General features: G+C 36.6%; 2 protein-coding genes across 2 annotated transcripts in view; one reads left to right on the plus strand and one right to left on the minus strand.

Moving 5' to 3' along the window:
* Nucleotides 1-1,190, plus strand: part of HSPH1 (heat shock protein family H (Hsp110) member 1) — a gene marked incomplete in the record, with an annotated part of 17,158 nt that extends 15,968 nt beyond the window's left edge. Inside the window, 1 exon segment of the mRNA XM_072404412.1 lies at nucleotides 334-1,190. Coding sequence (XP_072260513.1) covers nucleotides 334-531 — 198 coding nt within the window.
* A 4,302-nt stretch (nucleotides 1,191-5,492) lies between these two features.
* Nucleotides 5,493-18,345, minus strand: part of LOC140329381 (cilia- and flagella-associated protein 337-like) — a 69,432-nt gene continuing 56,579 nt past the window's right edge. Inside the window, exons 24-28 of the mRNA XM_072413360.1 lie at nucleotides 17,788-17,827; nucleotides 14,512-14,600; nucleotides 8,845-9,035; nucleotides 7,510-7,616; nucleotides 5,493-6,298 (exon numbers count right to left, since the gene is read on the minus strand). Coding sequence (XP_072269461.1) covers nucleotides 6,130-6,298; nucleotides 7,510-7,616; nucleotides 8,845-9,035; nucleotides 14,512-14,600; nucleotides 17,788-17,827 — 596 coding nt within the window. The 3' untranslated portion in view covers nucleotides 5,493-6,129. The remainder of the gene's footprint in view (nucleotides 6,299-7,509; nucleotides 7,617-8,844; nucleotides 9,036-14,511; nucleotides 14,601-17,787; nucleotides 17,828-18,345) is intronic.

Here is an 18,345-nt window from a genome sequence, read left to right on the forward strand (position 1 = left end):
TCCATTGAATTATTATCCTTTTGTATTTTGGTGACTTAATTATTTCATTATTTATAGAGTCTCCAATTTGAACCTAAATTTTGACAGAAGGAATTCCTTAGATAGGGATAAAAACAAAAATAAAGCATTTTAATTGGTAGAATTTTTATATATTTTTCTCCTCCTTGTTAGCATTATATAATCAATGCAATAAACATTTCACTGTTTTGGTTTTGGACCAGCATTTAAAATACTGGAATGGGGTGAACAGAATGATTGATTGATTTTTACCTATATTTAATGGTGTGGTGTTAGGGAGTCAATGACAATCTTTTCTTTTGCTTATATCTTTAGTCATTGGACAGCACCTGTCATCGTATAGTCACACGACCAAAGCCTAAGGAAGAGTCGCCTAAGTCAGAAAAACCTGTAAATGGAATGAATCATAATGAAGATATGAATGCAGAGAAAAGCCAAACGGTGCCTCCTACTCAGCAGAATGGAGAATGCCATCAGAATGAGAAAGAAACCATTGACATGGATCTGGATTAATGGGGCCCGACTCCCCATTTCCTGTTACAGGCATTTACTGGAATCTGTTCCTGGTTTTTAGCTCATTACATGTCTTGTTTGGAAATAAACAATCTGTTTCAGTTTTTTTTATTATTTTGTTCCATTTCTGTACAATGTGACCAAACACTGTCTTCAGGACTATTTATTATAACATAAAATTTTAGAATGTTATTTTTTTTGTTATGTGTTTGCCCTGTACATTATACAGCACAGGACTAGATTAAGAAGAGATGCCTTGTAAACTTAGAGGGAAAAAAAAAGACAAAATTCCTGTGGAATTGTGAACTTCATATTGGGCTTTTTTGTAGAAAGGACCTTTTGGAAGCACTGAAAACACCTAATAAAATGTTTGTGCTTTTATGGGTAGCACTGCAAGGAATTGGAGGAAGCACATTAACTTTTTTTTTCACTTTTCATGCAAGTCATTAAGGAATGGCCTTATAACTATCATATATTTATTTCAAGTTCACTTTTCTCTGGAAAGTGAAATGAAGAATTTCTATTTTGGCACGGTGTACATTTACATGCAGTTTAGTTCTGGTTCATTTAGAAAACCATGCCATGTGAAAGATGTGCTTAATAGCATTGTGACTGTCTTGGAGCCTTAGAACTTTGGTTATTAAAGTTTTCAAATCCAACATTTTGTCTGTTTGTCATTTTTGTTTTCTGCAATGTGATTTTATTCATTGATTGTTTATCACTTCAACCCATGGCTGTATTGTGAAAACCAGAAATATGGTGTTCTGGGACACCTGCAAAATCCATGCAACTCCATAGAACGTATATCTTTCCTAAAGGTGTATTGACACTGAAAGCTGACTCCTTGTCTTTTGACTGAGGGAGACATTCAGTATGTGAAAGAAAAAATTCAAATCGTTTGCCTAGGACAGTGTTTCCTAACCACTGTTTTCATTGGCTTTATGCAGAGGTTGCTAGGGGTTCCTTGAGCAGTGAGTCATTTTTGTGACACCAATAATCCTTTTGGCTTTCTGTAAGGGTGACATGCATTCAACTGTCCAGTCATGTAAGAGGCATTCTTCCTACTGACCTACTACAGGACTTGATACATTAACGCAGCTTGTCCCAACATACAAGAGCATTAAAATCTGCACTGCTCAAAGGGCCTGGGGTTAAATAGCATCTGTATTCTTCTGGTTCCTGGAATTCCATCCAGTGGAACCAAGTGATGTGAAACCTTTCCTCTGCCATGCAGTGACAAGGTTAGATCCTCCATCAACATCATCTTTATACCTTTCGGAACCAGAGACTGATCGAGGGTGGCTCCGACTGTCTCCAACGCAGAGGTACACAGGCTCTGGCTGAATTACCATGTGTTATTGTATCGTAAAATCGGGTCCTTTCAGAGGTTTGTCACCATGATAAAGGAAAAAGAATGCTGGGTCACCTGGAACAGGTATTTCAGTAAAAGTCTGGATGCACTCTCTACCTTTATCCCAAAATGGTCACAGTTTTGGGTGATGAAGATAAGCATGGACCTCTGTCATTGTCACATCTCCAGCAGCTATCAGACACCCCATGGAAAATCTGTTGAACCTGCACTGTTGTTCTGTACGAGCACATTAATTACTTATAACCTAGCTTCTGATAAGTGTTACACACATGATTTGTGAGTTAGGGTGATAATTTGCATGCGGAATGTGACAGGTTGTGCCTTCCTCAATGCAAAGTCTTTCAAATGGGAGTCAAGAGTCAGGCTAGCCCACCAGAGAGAGAGTTGGAATGGGGGAGGTCTGACAAAGTTAGCTCTAATACTGTGGGTCATCAGCCCTGCTTAAAAATCTGCTGAATTCTGCATAGCTGGCATGTCGGGAGTTTGTAGGGATCCACCAGTCCTTAGACAAAGGAAGGGTGGCCAATAACTGCTAACATTGGTATAGGTAGTGGGGAAAAGTCAGAACTGGATAGATATCTTGAAAATGTATTGATTTTATTATAATCAAGACACTATAAAATTTATTTCAAAATGTAATAATTTTAACACCCTGTATTTATTGCATAAAGGAATGGCTTCTATGAAGGTAGCTAATGAATGGCAAATCCTTGTGCCCTTGTCAAATGACTATTGGGATAAAGTTTGTCTATAATATAGTACTGAGCAATAAGTCTTTTCAGCTTTTTATTATATTCATCAAAAAAAGGAAAAATTAGTTGGATTGTTAATTTAGATTAGCTTGTGTGTCCATAAACCACAAGCTAAATGTAACACCCAGTTACAATTGTGACCTTTTGTATAGCAATTGTGAATTGCTATACAATGCCAAGGTAAGACTGTAAGGCTTAACTGCAAGAACCCCATTATAATATGGTAATAATGTTATAACATTTTAATGATACCACTGATATGTTACAGGAAACAGTATTCTGGCCAATCTCCAATACCGATTTCTCGAATTAGATTAACAAAACCCTGACCGTCAGATTTGGACAGGAGACAGCCCAGCATCCCCATGGATAATCCTAAATTTCTTTCAAATTTTCTGTGATCAGATCTGCAGATATTATGCAAAGTGCTTTGCCTACATATACTGGCACCACCACATGTCAAACTACCAGCTGGGATTCGGAGCACAGGCTGTGACGGTTCTGATTCAAATCCTAATTATTAGGCAGCAAAGAGACTTTAAAACTAGCTGCACGCACTGTCAAAAAAGCCATTGTCAACCACTGCTTGATACATGAGAAACATTAATATAAAAGAAGTTGTAATTTCAGTTTTGTTTTCTCCACAATCCCTATAACTATGGTACGGGCTTATTATTTATGTTGCCCTATTTCCTAACAGCTATAACACTGCCACCATCCCTGTTATAAAATTAGAGTCACAGAAAGCAAAATATGGGACTTTAACAATATAAAACATTACATTTTATTTACTTCATTCTAAAAACCATTTTAAAATTATGCATGCATCTTCCCATATACCAAGATTCAGGAACAGTCTTAGATAACACTGTAACATAAATTGGCTGAACACATTGTACACATTACATATGTTGAGATCATCCGACGCAAGCACCTAGGTGAATAAAATGTATCAATTACCGTTAAAGTCCCATATTTTGCTTTCTGTGACTCTTATTCTATGGTAATGGCTTGTTTTAAAGTGCTTTTAATTCTTGTTCCAAATGCAGCAATACCTCATCTGGGCATGGGTTCATTTAAAAAACTAAAATTATACATTGATAAATGGCTTAAAAAATAAATGCAGCAAAGTTCAAGACAACTTTATTAAAGTAAAATATATATATATATATATATATATATATATATATATAATATTTTTAAAATGTTACACACCTCACAGGTCACAAATATTAAAAATGTCATCAATAACAACATCTGGCTATATAAAATGAGTTCATAATATTGTATCGTGATGCAGGTAATACAAGTAAAGATAGTACATTGTAATACAAGTAAAGATAGCAAAATGTCACTGATGGGTTAGGACAAGTTATAACATTGCTAGGAGTGCTTACAGCTATTACATTTTATTTTCATGGTTTGAATCTCGGTGCTCCAAAGTGTTGATATTGCCCCTGAGGGATCAATAGGACTGCCTGAGGTTTGATGGTCTGCTACCAGCAAGAATGGCCTTGCCTTGTCTCTATTATCAATGTATTGCTTTTTGTATTTATAAAATATCAGCTTGCCTTTTATCACTACCGACCTCAACTCAAACCTAAAATTCATGGTTGTGCATTTAGTACAAATTCAGCATTGTAACAACCATAATGGCAGCTGTTGATACCAGGGGAAGTGTTAATAATGACATAAAATGTGCAGTATAATCTTTGATTTTCATCTAACCAATCACCAAGCTGTTTCGCGATAGTCTTGTAGCCCAGTCCAGCCTTGTGTAGGTCTACGGTCTTGGCCATGGTCGCTAGTTTGGAATCTGATTGATTGCTTCTGTGGACAGGTGTCTTTTATACAAGTACTGTAACAAGCTTGGATTAGGAGCACTTCCTTACAGAGGCTGCTCATAATCTCTGCGTGTTACCTGCATACAGAGAAGACACCTGGGAGCCTGAAATCTTGCTGGTTGAAAGGGGATCAAATACTTATTTCACTCATTACAATGCACATCACGCTCTGACTTTTGAGCACTGGGTTTTTGTGGGTTCTTTTGTTGTTATTCTGTCTCTCACAGCTACAATAAACCTACCATTACAATTATAGACTGGTCATTTACTCGTCAGAGGGCAAACGTACAAAATCAGCAGGGGATCAAATACTTTTTTCCTCACTGTGTAAATCAAGCAAAGCTTATTAGGAGCTTCTTGTCCTGAGGACTCAACAGTACGTATGATATCCTTTTAATGTGAGTAAATCCTCTCTTAGGCGATAGTTATGGGAACGTATGTCCCCACTCCTTCCATTCTGGTAGCACCTCACATTTATCCTTATCTTAATCTTTGGTGACATTGTTGATTAGGACAATTGGAGAGAATAATTCTCTCTAAAAGTGGACAGGGACAGCAACATAAAAAGTACTCCTGTGTGTCACAATCCCCTTTCTCATAGTGTTCTGATTCTGACCTCTCATGTAAATTTTGTAAGGCATCCTGGAGGTGGATATAGCTTGTGGCTGCAGAATGGGACAGTTCTGTACAGAAGACTGTCATGGAATAAGATGAGGAAGTTTGGTGGACACTGTTCTGTAGGGGAGCAAGGCAGGATCCATGTGGGTACAAATTGTTGGGGAACAAGATGGGGACCAAAAGCAGCAAGGTGAAGACAGCAACAAAAATATGTTTTCCAATGTCCAGCAGGAATCACAAAGGGGACCTCTATGGACCTTTTTAAAACAAGGGGCCCAGTTACAATTGTGACCTTTTGTATAGCAATTGTGAATTGCTATACAATGCCAAGGTAAGACTGTAAGGCTTAACTGCAAGAACCCCATTATACATTGTAACAACCATAATGGCAGCTGTTGATACCAGGGGAAGTGTTAATAATGACATAAAATGTGCAGTATAATCTTTGATTTTCATCTAACCAATGTTTGGGGATTGATGAATAATATAACACTTAATGAAGCTGAAGAGTTTGGGAACCCCACCTTAGAAAATGTTGCTGCAACTACCCAAACTGTATCATAATTTATTCCAACTCTTCTCACACTCACTTTAGCATCTTTTTGTTCTAAATGGAAATGTGTAGGAAAATATAAATAAAGGAGAACACACTGCATGCTATCATATCACCATATTAACTGGACATAATTCTTGGAATACAAGGTGTTTCACAAAAGCAGACCATTAAAGTGAACTGCAATTTATTTTATACCAGCTGCTACCATATGATCCTAACTATAATTTACAGAATGCTCAACTTGTGAACTGTCACATCTATAAAAATCACATGGACATATTTATTAACAAATAATAGCCTAATGCCACAAAGGATAAAACCACAAAGGATAAACGATAAAACCACAACACTGGTCTCATTGTGCATAATGACTCCAAAAAAGTGCACAACTGAGGTTGTCTTGTACATCTGCTAATGTTAACAGCACCATATGAAATGTTGTCTTTTCTCCGTATGTCATGAAGACAGATAACTGTGAAACATCTCCATGCCAGCAGCGGACATGTTCGGCCTTTCAACTGTAACTAGACTGTTTTCAAGCTCAAAGTACTGAAGAGTGTGAAAAGCAGTGGGTCCACCATGGTCCAATGGCTTGTGTGAGATTTTATATTTTTCATGCCTTAACCTGTAAAAGACAAAAATATAAGTAAATTATGGTTTTTATATTTCCTATCATAAACACGTTTACACAGGTCATATGGCATAAAAAGTCCTCTTTAAAGTTGAACATCACCTAAAAAATGCTCTTTTTTATCATAGAAAATACTCAGCGGGCTCTATTTATAAAACAGGAAATCTGACATTCCCTCCAACATTCCCTGGTGAGAACCAATTACTGCGATTGAAAAACATGGACCTGGAAGATTTGTACAAGGGAACGGTTAAGGGAATGTTGGATGTCCCTGTTTTATAAATGGACCCATAGAAGTCTCTTCTGCCAAAACACGTTTTTTATTAGAAACTTCTTTCTTAGTGTACACTGCCTATGGCACATGCCCTATGTAGCATACAATCCCAACCTACTCTCTACATCTGTAACATGGCAAGAATCCATTAGAAATATACCTTGAAATGTTTTTTTGGGTAAGGGGCCCTAGTTGGGGGGGGGGGGGTCTTAAAAAATGAAAGAGAATTATCAGCACATGCATGTGTCCCAAAGGTTCTGAAAACAAAATGGAAAAAAGAAGCCACATTTCAGGTCCCAGGAGGAGGAAGATAAGTGGGTTGTCGAAGTTTCTGAGCAGAAATAGACCTGCTTTCTGCTGGTACTGGAGGTGTATTGGTAAAATATGACCATCCCAGTGTTTTGATTTGTGGTGTATGCATTTTACCTTCATTTTAATGAATATGTGGTATTATAATACATGATAATTTATTAAAGTAAATATATATTATACACATGAGATTTACAGTTTCCTGTTATATACAATTCTTGTAAATCTGAGAAGTAAACAGTATCCAAAAGGCTTTACTGTTGAAGTATCAGATGGGTCTGATGTTATGACACTTCTTTGTCATGCTCTATATTTAATTGCCAATTACTTATGGTCTACGACTTTCTCCAGCCACTCGGGTAAATGCTTTCCTGTAAGTTTTCTACAGGTTTCTTTAGACCTGACATTAATTGCGATCTGTAGAAGCAGGAAATGAATATCGTGGTTTATATCCCACTTCAGCAATTTAAATGAAACAAATTTATTGGAATCCTATGTTTTGGTAAAATAATTCTGTTGTATAATAACATCCCTTTTGTATTCTTCTGATGTAGGACTGTGACATACGGCAGCACTATGTGTAGTGAATAAATAGAGGAGTTTTCAGAAGAGAACATCTCACCATTTTCCATGCACATGATTTAGGTTCTTCCTGGTAATTTCTTCTTGAATGTCATCTTCTGTGACATTGAGCTGCACAGGTTTAAGGATATAGATTGCTTCATTCTGCTATATGAGAAAATCAGAGAAAATCAGAAGATCATACACTGAAAATATACTTTGAAGAAAACAAAATTTTAAAGTAGGAATCAAATTTATTCAGTTAAAATTGATGTACACCCTAAAGGAAACCTAGTTTGCCAAATCATTGCCATTTGTTTAAAATAATATGTTGGTAATGATGATATATTATACCCTCTTTACAATCACTTTATGTCTCAGTATCAGAATTGGTAAGGGTGACAGCTTTAGAACATGCATGTGCAATGTGCAAAGATATACTATTCTCCATTGAAAAATCATATCAAATATCTAGAGTGACTCTAAGTGTAGCATCTACTTTGTAGTATAAGTGGGAAGCAAAGAGTTTAGTGTGTTAAAGAACAAGTATAAAAGGGGAATATCACAATCTTTAAACATTTACTTTCAGGGAAGGTTAAGGCATAGTGGGTATTCAATTAAAATGCAGTCCGTTTTTGATTTACTGTTTTATTTAAAGAAAAAAAAATATCTTGTGATGGAGTAGGACATATTTATTAAAAAAAAGAGTTGAAGTGTTTAAAGAGTTGGTCAACTCTTGAATGGGGTTTGGCTGTAAAGGATAGGAGAGGACTTCAATCTCATGGTGAATGGAGGGTCAAGAAAACAGAGTAGTAGATGGGGTGAGATGAGATTACTAAAATGTTTGGTGATGTCCCAAATGCAGAAAGTGAGCAGTAATGAGATTTGGCCTTGCTTGTGTGATGGAGTTAATTGTTAATTAATTAGTGATTTGTAATGGAACTATTGGCAGATTCAAGGTTCCTGGAAACTACCAAACTCTCCCTACACACTGAACTTCAGGAAAGCTCAGGATATGCAGCATTGATCATCACAAACATTTGAGCTTGTTAGACATTACATTCCAAACACACTATTATGTAGTCATCCACCCCTTGTCTTTTTCAGCTCAAAAATCCTCCTCTCTTCTTTGGAGGTATTCCACACATTTGTGGATTTTGCCCATTTAGCTCAAGTACTGGTGTGGGATCAAACAAATGGTGTTCCAAACTATCTTTAAGGTATTCTGTAGTGTTAGATTTATGCTTCTATGCTGAAGAATTAAGGTCCTCCAGGCCAAAATAGTGTCTTTGTAAACTGGCTTTGTTCCCCTGAACGAGGGACACACACACACATACACACACACAGACACACACACACACACACACACACACACACACACTTAACTTTCACAAACCTTTATATCTGAAGCTTCTTTTGATTTTTCATTTTCGGGAGTAGAAAGCTCCTCCAGATTATCTGCTGGTTCTTCCAGTACTGGATGCACAGGCATACTTTGTGGATCGATAAGGATTTCATAAGGCACCATTGGGTGCTTCCAAGAAGTTGGGGTGAAAACCTCCCATGGGTCTGCCTGACCAAATGTGCCTAGGACATTTAAAAAATAATATACAACCGATGTATCACTATGTAGAAAATAATGTTAATAATTATTTTCATTTATATAAATAAGGTCATTATTTGCTTTTTATACTATTTTAAGATCAGTGATTTTTTCACACTATGAAACTATTATTAAAATCAGATACAGATTAGATAATAATGTGCAATATTACAGATTGTTATAGAACTGGAGTGTACCACTAGTTGGACTGTCCACACCATAACTAGTAAATCTCAGTTTGAGAGATTAGCACCTCTTAGATTGAGCTTTTCATATATTTGCCTACTTAACAGCTGTTCCTATATAGCAAACCTACAAAGTACTAATCTTTAAAATTAGAAAATGTTTTTTTTTAAACAAATACAACCTAGTGCTAGACAAGAAAGTTAAAAAGTCCTATAGTATTTTATTTGTAATGGTAATGGTGGAGGTGGTAGAGAAGTTCTAAAGTATAATACACACAGGCAGAATTTCCAGTCTGATAAAACATTTGGATGTGAATCCAAAGTAAAATGTACTTCTTAAGCTGCGTACACACTTCCAATTTTTGTCGTTGGTAAGGATCTTTCACAATCCTTTCCAACGACAAGGGAGTGCACGATGCATGAACGGTGCTGTACATACAGCACCGTTCATGCTCTATGGAGAGGGGAGGGGGAGAGCGACGGAGCGGCACCCTGCTGCGCGCTCTCCCCTTCCCTTTCATTAGGATCGGCTGTCGTCCATCGTCCGTGGATCCGGCAGGTCGGTCGTCCGGACGATGGACGACACCGACTGTACACACGCCAGATTTTCGCCCGATAATTGGCCGATGCCGATTATCGGGCGATAAAAATCTGACGTGTGTACGTAGCTTTACTGATAACCAACAGATTTTCCTTTCCTTAACCAGTTTTTAAGCCAGATCTGATCTGATCAAAAGTATACATTGTGTTGTGCGTACAAATGATCAATTACATTGGACCAAGATTTCTGGCATTGTAATATATGTTTAGTATGTGCTATAATATTGTAATTGTGTCTGTGGTTACATCAAGGGATAAAGCTACAAGTAATGTGATTTTTATGAAGCCAGTACATATAGTAACTAGAGTACTATATAAACCAGTACTAGGTACACAGCGGGCACACTTCTATTGCCTGGTACATGGAGTACTCTGGTTTCCTCCCTAGACCCCAAAACATACTGGCCAGTTATCTTGCTTCCACCCAAAATTGTCCTTAAACTATGTAAGGGACATTACACTATGACTGGGGATATTGGATAGTGAGCTTCTTTAGGAAACAGGTAAATATGTTAAAACAGTGACATAACTATGGATTCTGTAACCCAGTATATTGGACGGTAGTGCTATATAAATACATAATATTACAGTATTTGACCTGCAAAGGATGGTGTGTATAACTTTCCCTGGCTTTTTCACTGATTAATGTAGTTTGCTGAGTCACTTATATGACAAGATTGCTGGGTATTTGGGACAATTTATTTAAATTCACATTGGCCAAGAATGCTTGGCAGGAGGTTATCTTGTTTGGATATTGATGCAACACTTCAATTCCAACAAACTAAAGCAATGAGGGCATAACAGAAAAAATACAGATACAGTAAAAACTAAACTAAAGTTTTTCCATATAGAAATCTGTATTAGAAAGGTATATTAACAGAAGTGAATTAAACTATAGTAATCTATTGTCTATTTTTGTTTTATCAATCTGGCTGCTGAATTATGAAATGATATGCACTACATGTATAGGCTATGGTAAAGTTTTTAAGGTTACCCATAGGCAGGAAGCCATCTCCCAGTCATTTGCTGTGTTCAGACCCAATAATGAAATCATGTTACTGATCCAACAAACTGAAGAAGTGTATATATGTCTAGTAGTAGTAAGTTACATTTAGATGTACTTGTTTTTGTAATATTAAAGACTTATCACAGCTCTCCAAGCTGCTTCATCAGTACTGGACTAATGAAGCAGCTTGGAGAGCTGTGAAACATCAACATTACAAGAACAAGTCCATCTGAATGTGACAAACTACTACTAGATACACAATGGCCTGGATAAATGAGAACCTTCACAAATAAGTGTATATGTGGTTGGAGATGAGGGACAGTCCATCCAGAAAGTTGGGTTCTTTGACCTTAGCTATTTTGCCCAGTTTAAGTATTTTGCACAGTTGTCACACAATAACAGTGTTAAATCTTCAACACTCAGCAGTGACATTATTCTAACATTAATTTCTTTTCTTCTTTTAGATGATATTTTTATGGAACAGATTGTGCCAACAATTTTTGCAAAATACAATAATAAGTGTTTTTTGTTTTCTTTCCAGAAAGCATGGGCCATTGTAATGTATATTGTAAATGTATTGTAATGAATGTGCACACTTACCATGTTCCACTTAGTTTTCTCATTTAAAGAATAAACTGATTTACCAATATAATAAATGGCTAATTCATTCACGCTGTAAAATAAACCTCTGCAGCAAGAAAAGAAATGTAATGCAATGTACACAAAAACATCTGCAGATAATAATGACCAGAATGAATAAAACTTCTTTCCATGGCAGAGATGCCAAATATCAGCTGGCCAGCTGGAACCAGAAACTAAGCCCCTGTGCGACTGTCACAATGAAATAGGGATCACACTGAGCTGGCTGAGTCCAACACATACCTGTCACCAGCCTGGATAGACTGTATACATTGGCACTGAAAAAGTGCATAATAAGTGTTCCTAATTATAGAAAGACAACACAAAATTCAATTAAAATGTAACTTTCTCTGCCTATAAACAATCCAATCCGTGGGGGAGGCTTTCTGTCACTTTATATTGTTGCTTTAATTGAAGCCTCTCTATGATTATGGCCAGCATACAGGGATCGAACATTTTAATTTATAGATTACTAGCTGATTACCCGGTGTTGCCCGAGTATTTACCTACTGCAATCTTATATTACCGGTATACAGGAAAAGGAATAAAAAAAAAGCTATAGTGTTAAATCAAAGAAATGTTTTTTTACAGGTTATAAAAGTATAAGTACAATATACAATTAAACTAAAATACAAATTAATTAACCTAAATTCATGGCACATGTTCCAATGGTGTTTTAAATGTGCACTGTGCTCAAAAAACATCCTTTGCAGACAATCTTAGATTCTGTTCCTGAGATCTGAGATACAGGTGCACCTCTGGTCAGTTTCTATTAGTTCATTTTCAATAAAATATAGTTGTAGAAATGTTGGTGGTTGAATCCTTTTGGACCAAATAAATGTAGGGGCTGTGTGTCACTCAAAGGGGAAGGAACTTTCCTCCAGCGTGACGTCATCATGCCAGAACTCGCCCACTCTCCCATCGCAGGTCTGAGCTGCACACTAGTGAGCCACGGACCGGGGGTTGGGGACCCCTGTCCAATGTAATAATTACATTCACATTATTACAATTGTTTTAGTTATTAGAAAATATTGGGCACACTGTTAGTCTATTAATTGTTAGGAGTAATATTTGCATTGCTGTAATTAACTGCAAGTACTAAATACACATCAATTTTACATGTATTTTACTCTCAGTTACATTAACCTCCTGGGCGTTACACTGAGGTCTAGATTTATGTACCAAAAGCGTTACAGGTTTTCATGAAATTTTTTTTTTTAAATTGTAGACCTGTAACTTACAGAAATATGTCCGAATAGGGGTCTAGTAGATATAATGAATATAAAAAATGTTTGAAACACCCAATCATGTAAAAAAAAAAATTACTTTTAATAAAATTAAAGGAAAAACACAAAATTCAGCTTAAACAAGAATACATAAATAAATGAAAAATACTGAAAATGCGATAATTCGGTATACTGTATAGTAATATATTTTTCTAAAACACCTCCCTAATGTCCAACGTCACATACCTATAGACAAAACCACATAAATATATTTTCTATTATTTTGTATTGGATTGGATACAGGACTTTGTATTCAATCCAATACAAAATGAGAACAAAATTCAAACTCTTATTATGTATTGGATTGAATACAAATTCCTGTATCCAATCCAATACAAAATACATACTTTGTATTTATTTTTATTTGAAACTCATTCATTCATTTTGTATTGGATTGAATACAAACTCCTGTATCCAATCCAATACAAAATGAATGAATGAGTTTCAATTTGAATTTCCCACACACGCGCCGACGTCATCGCACACGCACGCACAAGAAGCTGGCCGGCTTTTTTTTTCCTCCGCCGGCCGGCTTCTTGTTTCAGAGAGCACCCGGCGCTGGAAGGAGAACGACGCGGGACGATCAGCGGGACCAGGTAAGATGCCGGCCAGCATCTTACCGGTCCCGCTGGTATAGGAGACGGCACCTGACGCTGGAGAGGGAGATCGACGCTGGAGGACGACGCTGGAACACGGACCTGACGCTGGATGAGCACAGCGGGACCAGGTGAGATTTTAATATAGTGAGAAAAGTACGGGGTTAACGATAATTGCAACTTTTTTTTGCACGGAAAAGTACGGGCTTAGCGGTTGGGAGGTTAACAACCAATCGTACTGTTGCACTTGCAGATTTCATTGGTATATACAAACCTCACATGTCTTCCTTAGTGCTCAGGGCTCTAGAGCTGAAACTACCTTTTTTTTTCAATCCAGATACTTGTTGCCTATGCACTTTGTAAGGTGCTGTAGAAGATCTCATCACTTTATAAATTAAGTAAATAACATTTCACAATGTGCTTTGCAGGGAAGCATCTTCAGTTACTGGTTCTCATTTCTATGTGCAGGGGCAATTCCTTAATTCCAATAGATGGAAGTAGTGCCATAACAATGGGAATGATGGTAGCAGTGAATGTATTGGAATGCCCCTGCAATTAGTGTCACATTGGAACCCAATAAATGAAAACACTTTGCTCTTCAGCACTTAATGAAAGTGATACATCAGTAAATGAGCTTCCAAAAAATAAATGACAAATTAGTGGGGTGAGTTAATAAATGGAATAAATATCTGTCTGGAATTCAGATTAAATTGTGAACAGTGCAGGATTACAGATAGCATTGGGGCTTGTGAATACAAAACTTCATATGTATGTATATTATTGTCCAGTATTTATATAATGCTGACATATTATGTAGCGCTTTATGAAGTCCATAGTCATGTCACTAGCAGTCCCTCAAAGGAACTCACAATCTAATGTCCCTACCATTGCCATATGTCATAACCACAGTCTATGGTAATTTTTGCGGGAAGCCAATTAACCAAACTGCATGTTTTTGGAATCTGGGGGAAAACCCACACAAACATGAGGAGAACCTGCAAACTCCATGAGGATAGTGTCCTGGCCGAGATCCAAACCTGGGACCTAGTGCTGCAAAGGCAGGAGTACTGACCTATGAGCCACAGATATACATATCATACTAGACTGATGGAATAATATTTAGATATTTATTTATAAAACTAAATTACCTATAAATTCTCCATTGAGGCTCCAGAGCCTCACCGCACAGTCTAAGGATGATGACAAGATCACTTTATCTTCATCTATAACTTCCAACCTGAGAAATAAATTGTATTAAAACATATTAAATATGCATTATATCAACTTTAACAGTATTTATAACACCCTAAAAGCCCATTCCCATTACTGTGATGTACTAACTTGTATGTTACCATAACCTGTAGTTATGCACATTGCATAGTGTCATGCATTGCACAGCCATTTATTTTGAATGGTATCCCAATGCACCTCTTCGATACACTTGTGTTGCAGATATCCACAATGCTAAGTAATGCATATGTGGTCCGCTGCAATACAAAAAATGCAAAAGGTGTGATTAGAGGACTGTTTGAGGGTGTTAAGCAGCTCATTCAAATTATTGGGAATTCAGTTTACTATTTTGGCAGTGGGTGGAGAGGAAACATGGAAACATGAAAGGGCATAACAGATGAAATGTGGTAAAGCAGTTTATTGGATGTCTGCAGTGAAAGAGCAAAATGTGCACATTGTTGCAGATCACAGATACACCTTACCTTTTACAGTATGCCCATGTTTTTGTACCAAGCTGAATGCCAGATCTTGCTTTATTTATTGAATCGATAATTAAGTTTAGGAGGTTATAAGAATATATATAGACTCTTGAGTGTCATACCCTAGGTAGACAAACATGTCATTTTTAATTCTAATAACTCACTGACTGTGCTATACATTTGAAGGAAAATAGTTTATAATCTAGTTTAGTTTCTCCGCAGAAATCTGGGTAGAATCTGTGGTGTCTGGCCAAACTCCCAAACTTCAACATTCACTGACACGTAGGATGATAACTTGAAATGATCATATCCTCACAATTTTGATATTTATAGCTATTTTTTAAAGAAATTCTCATAGCATATGACTTTCTCCAAAACATTTAACCCCTACATAGGGTAATATAATATAATATATTAAATATAAGATATAAAAAAACACCCTCATCTTCAAAGGTTTCCATGATTTTTGGAAGATAGTGGTAGGAAGTACATTTTCTTATATTGTATATGTGGAGATAACATGGGGGTTTAGGGTTTCTTATTAATCAAAATACCCTAAATTATGTTTATCAGTGTAGTAATAGTAATGAGCATTTCCATGTTCTAGGAGTTATCTGATCTAAAATGATCAAGTAGCCATTTATCTTTTGTCCAGAAAATCTATTCAAGCTATAGGTCCTGTTCAATGTTGCCTATTCACTATGACTGCCAGTACAATCTTGGCTTGTCCATAATGATAAAAGGATACCAAAGCTGACCAAAATGTACTGTATTAATAAGCTGTAAACATTTAAATTCAAGTCCAGGATTCCAGGACTGAGTGAGAATTATATATGTGTAACCCAATAATAATATTATTATACTATACTATACTTATTTGTCTGGGACAGTGTTTCTCTTCCAGTGTTCTGTGAAATCCTAGGGTTCCTCCAGAGGAGGAATTTCTTGAGCAAAGAGCAATCTGTGTGTTTCAGTTTAGGTGATCCAATGATCCTGTTGGCATTCTTCCCACTGACCACTAAGCTAATATACTGTGAGCTGTGAATATAGTAATTATAGCAGGGGATTCCTAAAGACCTGAAAGTTATTTGGATGGTTCCACCATGTTAATAACATTTAGCAAGGCTGACTTAGGAGGTCTATTTAAAGACAAATCTTTAGGCCTTGTTTCCACAGCATTCATTACTCCGTTCCCTCCATACCAGAATGTGGATAGGCCCCCAGAGTCAATGTTTACTGTTTGCCCAGTTTTAAGTGATGACATTGTTGAAGGGTCAGCTGTGCTACTGACAAAGAAAAGCAGTTTTAGGTGACCAGTCGTCCATTATGAAGGGAGTCTGCAGCAATCTGAGATAGGTTAAGGATTGCACTCTGGTTAGGCCCCCCAAGACTAAAGGTGCAGTAAATACATTATAGTGTATGTGGTGGGGAATACAAATATTTGATGTTATACAACAATACTTGAATGGATTTCCACTTTGAACACTAATTGTGTTAATTTCTCATAGATGACCTTCATATTTTTCACCATACTAATTAGGATCACAGCTTTTTCACAAAGCAACTGTGAAATATGTATTTGCCAACAGTAGACAGCTGACATGTCTCTGAGTAGGCAGTGTTTACAACAGATTTAAAACTAGACTACTTTGACAGTGAGCACAAAAGTCTTCCACTTCTAAAATTACATATATAAATGTACTCCAAGAAATAGGATTAATAATATTAAAGCAGCTTCCACCCAGTCATCATTTGGCATAATTCACATGCATAGTTCATGCAGACTTTTAAAAATTATTGGTTTGGCGGCATTCAAATAATTGAAAATGCAGCTTTACAGAATAACAACAACTATAAATAACAATTTACCAAAAGTGTTCCAACATTGCTCATTGCAGTAACCCTCTGAAGTCAGTTGGAAAACAGAATTTTATAAGTGCCAAGTGAATGAACAAGGCACTTACACCACCCATTCTGTAGAACTAGATCACTGTTTCTCAGCTAGTGTTCCTCCAAAGGTTCCTAGGGGTTCCTTTTACAATGAGGAATTTGTGCCTCAGGTCAGTTTAAGTTACATCTTATCTTTTTGGCTATCTGTAGGGGTTCTTCCTATTGGCCAGCAAGGTAAAGTTTTTTTTCCTCCTCACCATCATGCTAATATACTATAAGCGGTAGATCTACTTATTTTAGCAGGGGTTCCCTGAAGACCTGAAAGGTATGTCAAGGGTTCCCCTATATTAATAAGGTTGAGAATAGCTGAGCTAGATGGACCTAAATTTCCCCTATTTTGCAAGCCAGCACTAGGGCCTGTGGAGACAAAGCTATACATGTGCAAAAGCCATGGCTGGCTCTATTGACTGAGAATAGGAGGGTATAGTTATCTTGGGAGGGTAGTAATTTATGATTAAGTTAAATTTGTAGTTATTATTTGCTTTGCAGTCATTAATAAACACAATATAAAAATAAAGCTATCCTGATGGTGAACATTGTTTTATATAGTTGCCAAAAGGAATATTTACATTACACATTCTAGAAAAAAAGAAAAATGTGTTAGCATTTAAATCCAAGCCTGAAGAAGAAAATAGCAGCTACAATATGGTTAATTTATATGTGCAATAGTACAGAAATGTTTCCGATCAATGTGTTTTTTTATCTACAGGTAAATTACCTGCAGAACTTGAGAAAAAGTTTACCAGTGTAGCATAGAGTACTCACTCTGTGATCATGTCTACATGGGCTCTCCATTGACAGACAGCTGCAGAGGAAAATCAATAAATATTATATATTAGAATTGAATAAATAAAATAGGTAAAGTGGGCAGCTTATACAAAGCCTAACTACAATAGAAGCATAAACATAACTACAATTGAAGCAAGAATGGTAGTTGCTCAGATATATTTAAAAATAAATGTGCACTTGTGCAGAGACTATAAAAAATTCCCAAGCAAAATGCCAACTCATCACTTAAAAAAAAAAAAATTAAACTGTGGTACATTAGGTTTCATTTTCTTATATGTAAATACAAATGAAGTCACATTGCAAAGTCAGGGCTTGAGGGGTCAAACCAAGGCAAGTGGCAGAGAAACAGATATCTGAAACTCCCATCAGGTAAAAATACTGCAGGGCTGGAAAAGATGACTGTCATACTTCCAAAACATCAGTGTCAGGTCTCCCCTTTAGCTTTTAGGGCACTGGCACAACGACCCATTGACAAATATCTCTCCTGATTGGACCAGACAAACACTTTAGCGTTTAAGCAACAAATCGCTAAGC

This window comes from Pyxicephalus adspersus, chromosome 1, assembly GCF_032062135.1.
Source record: "Pyxicephalus adspersus chromosome 1, UCB_Pads_2.0, whole genome shotgun sequence".
Classification (NCBI taxonomy): Eukaryota; Metazoa; Chordata; class Amphibia; order Anura; family Pyxicephalidae; genus Pyxicephalus; species Pyxicephalus adspersus.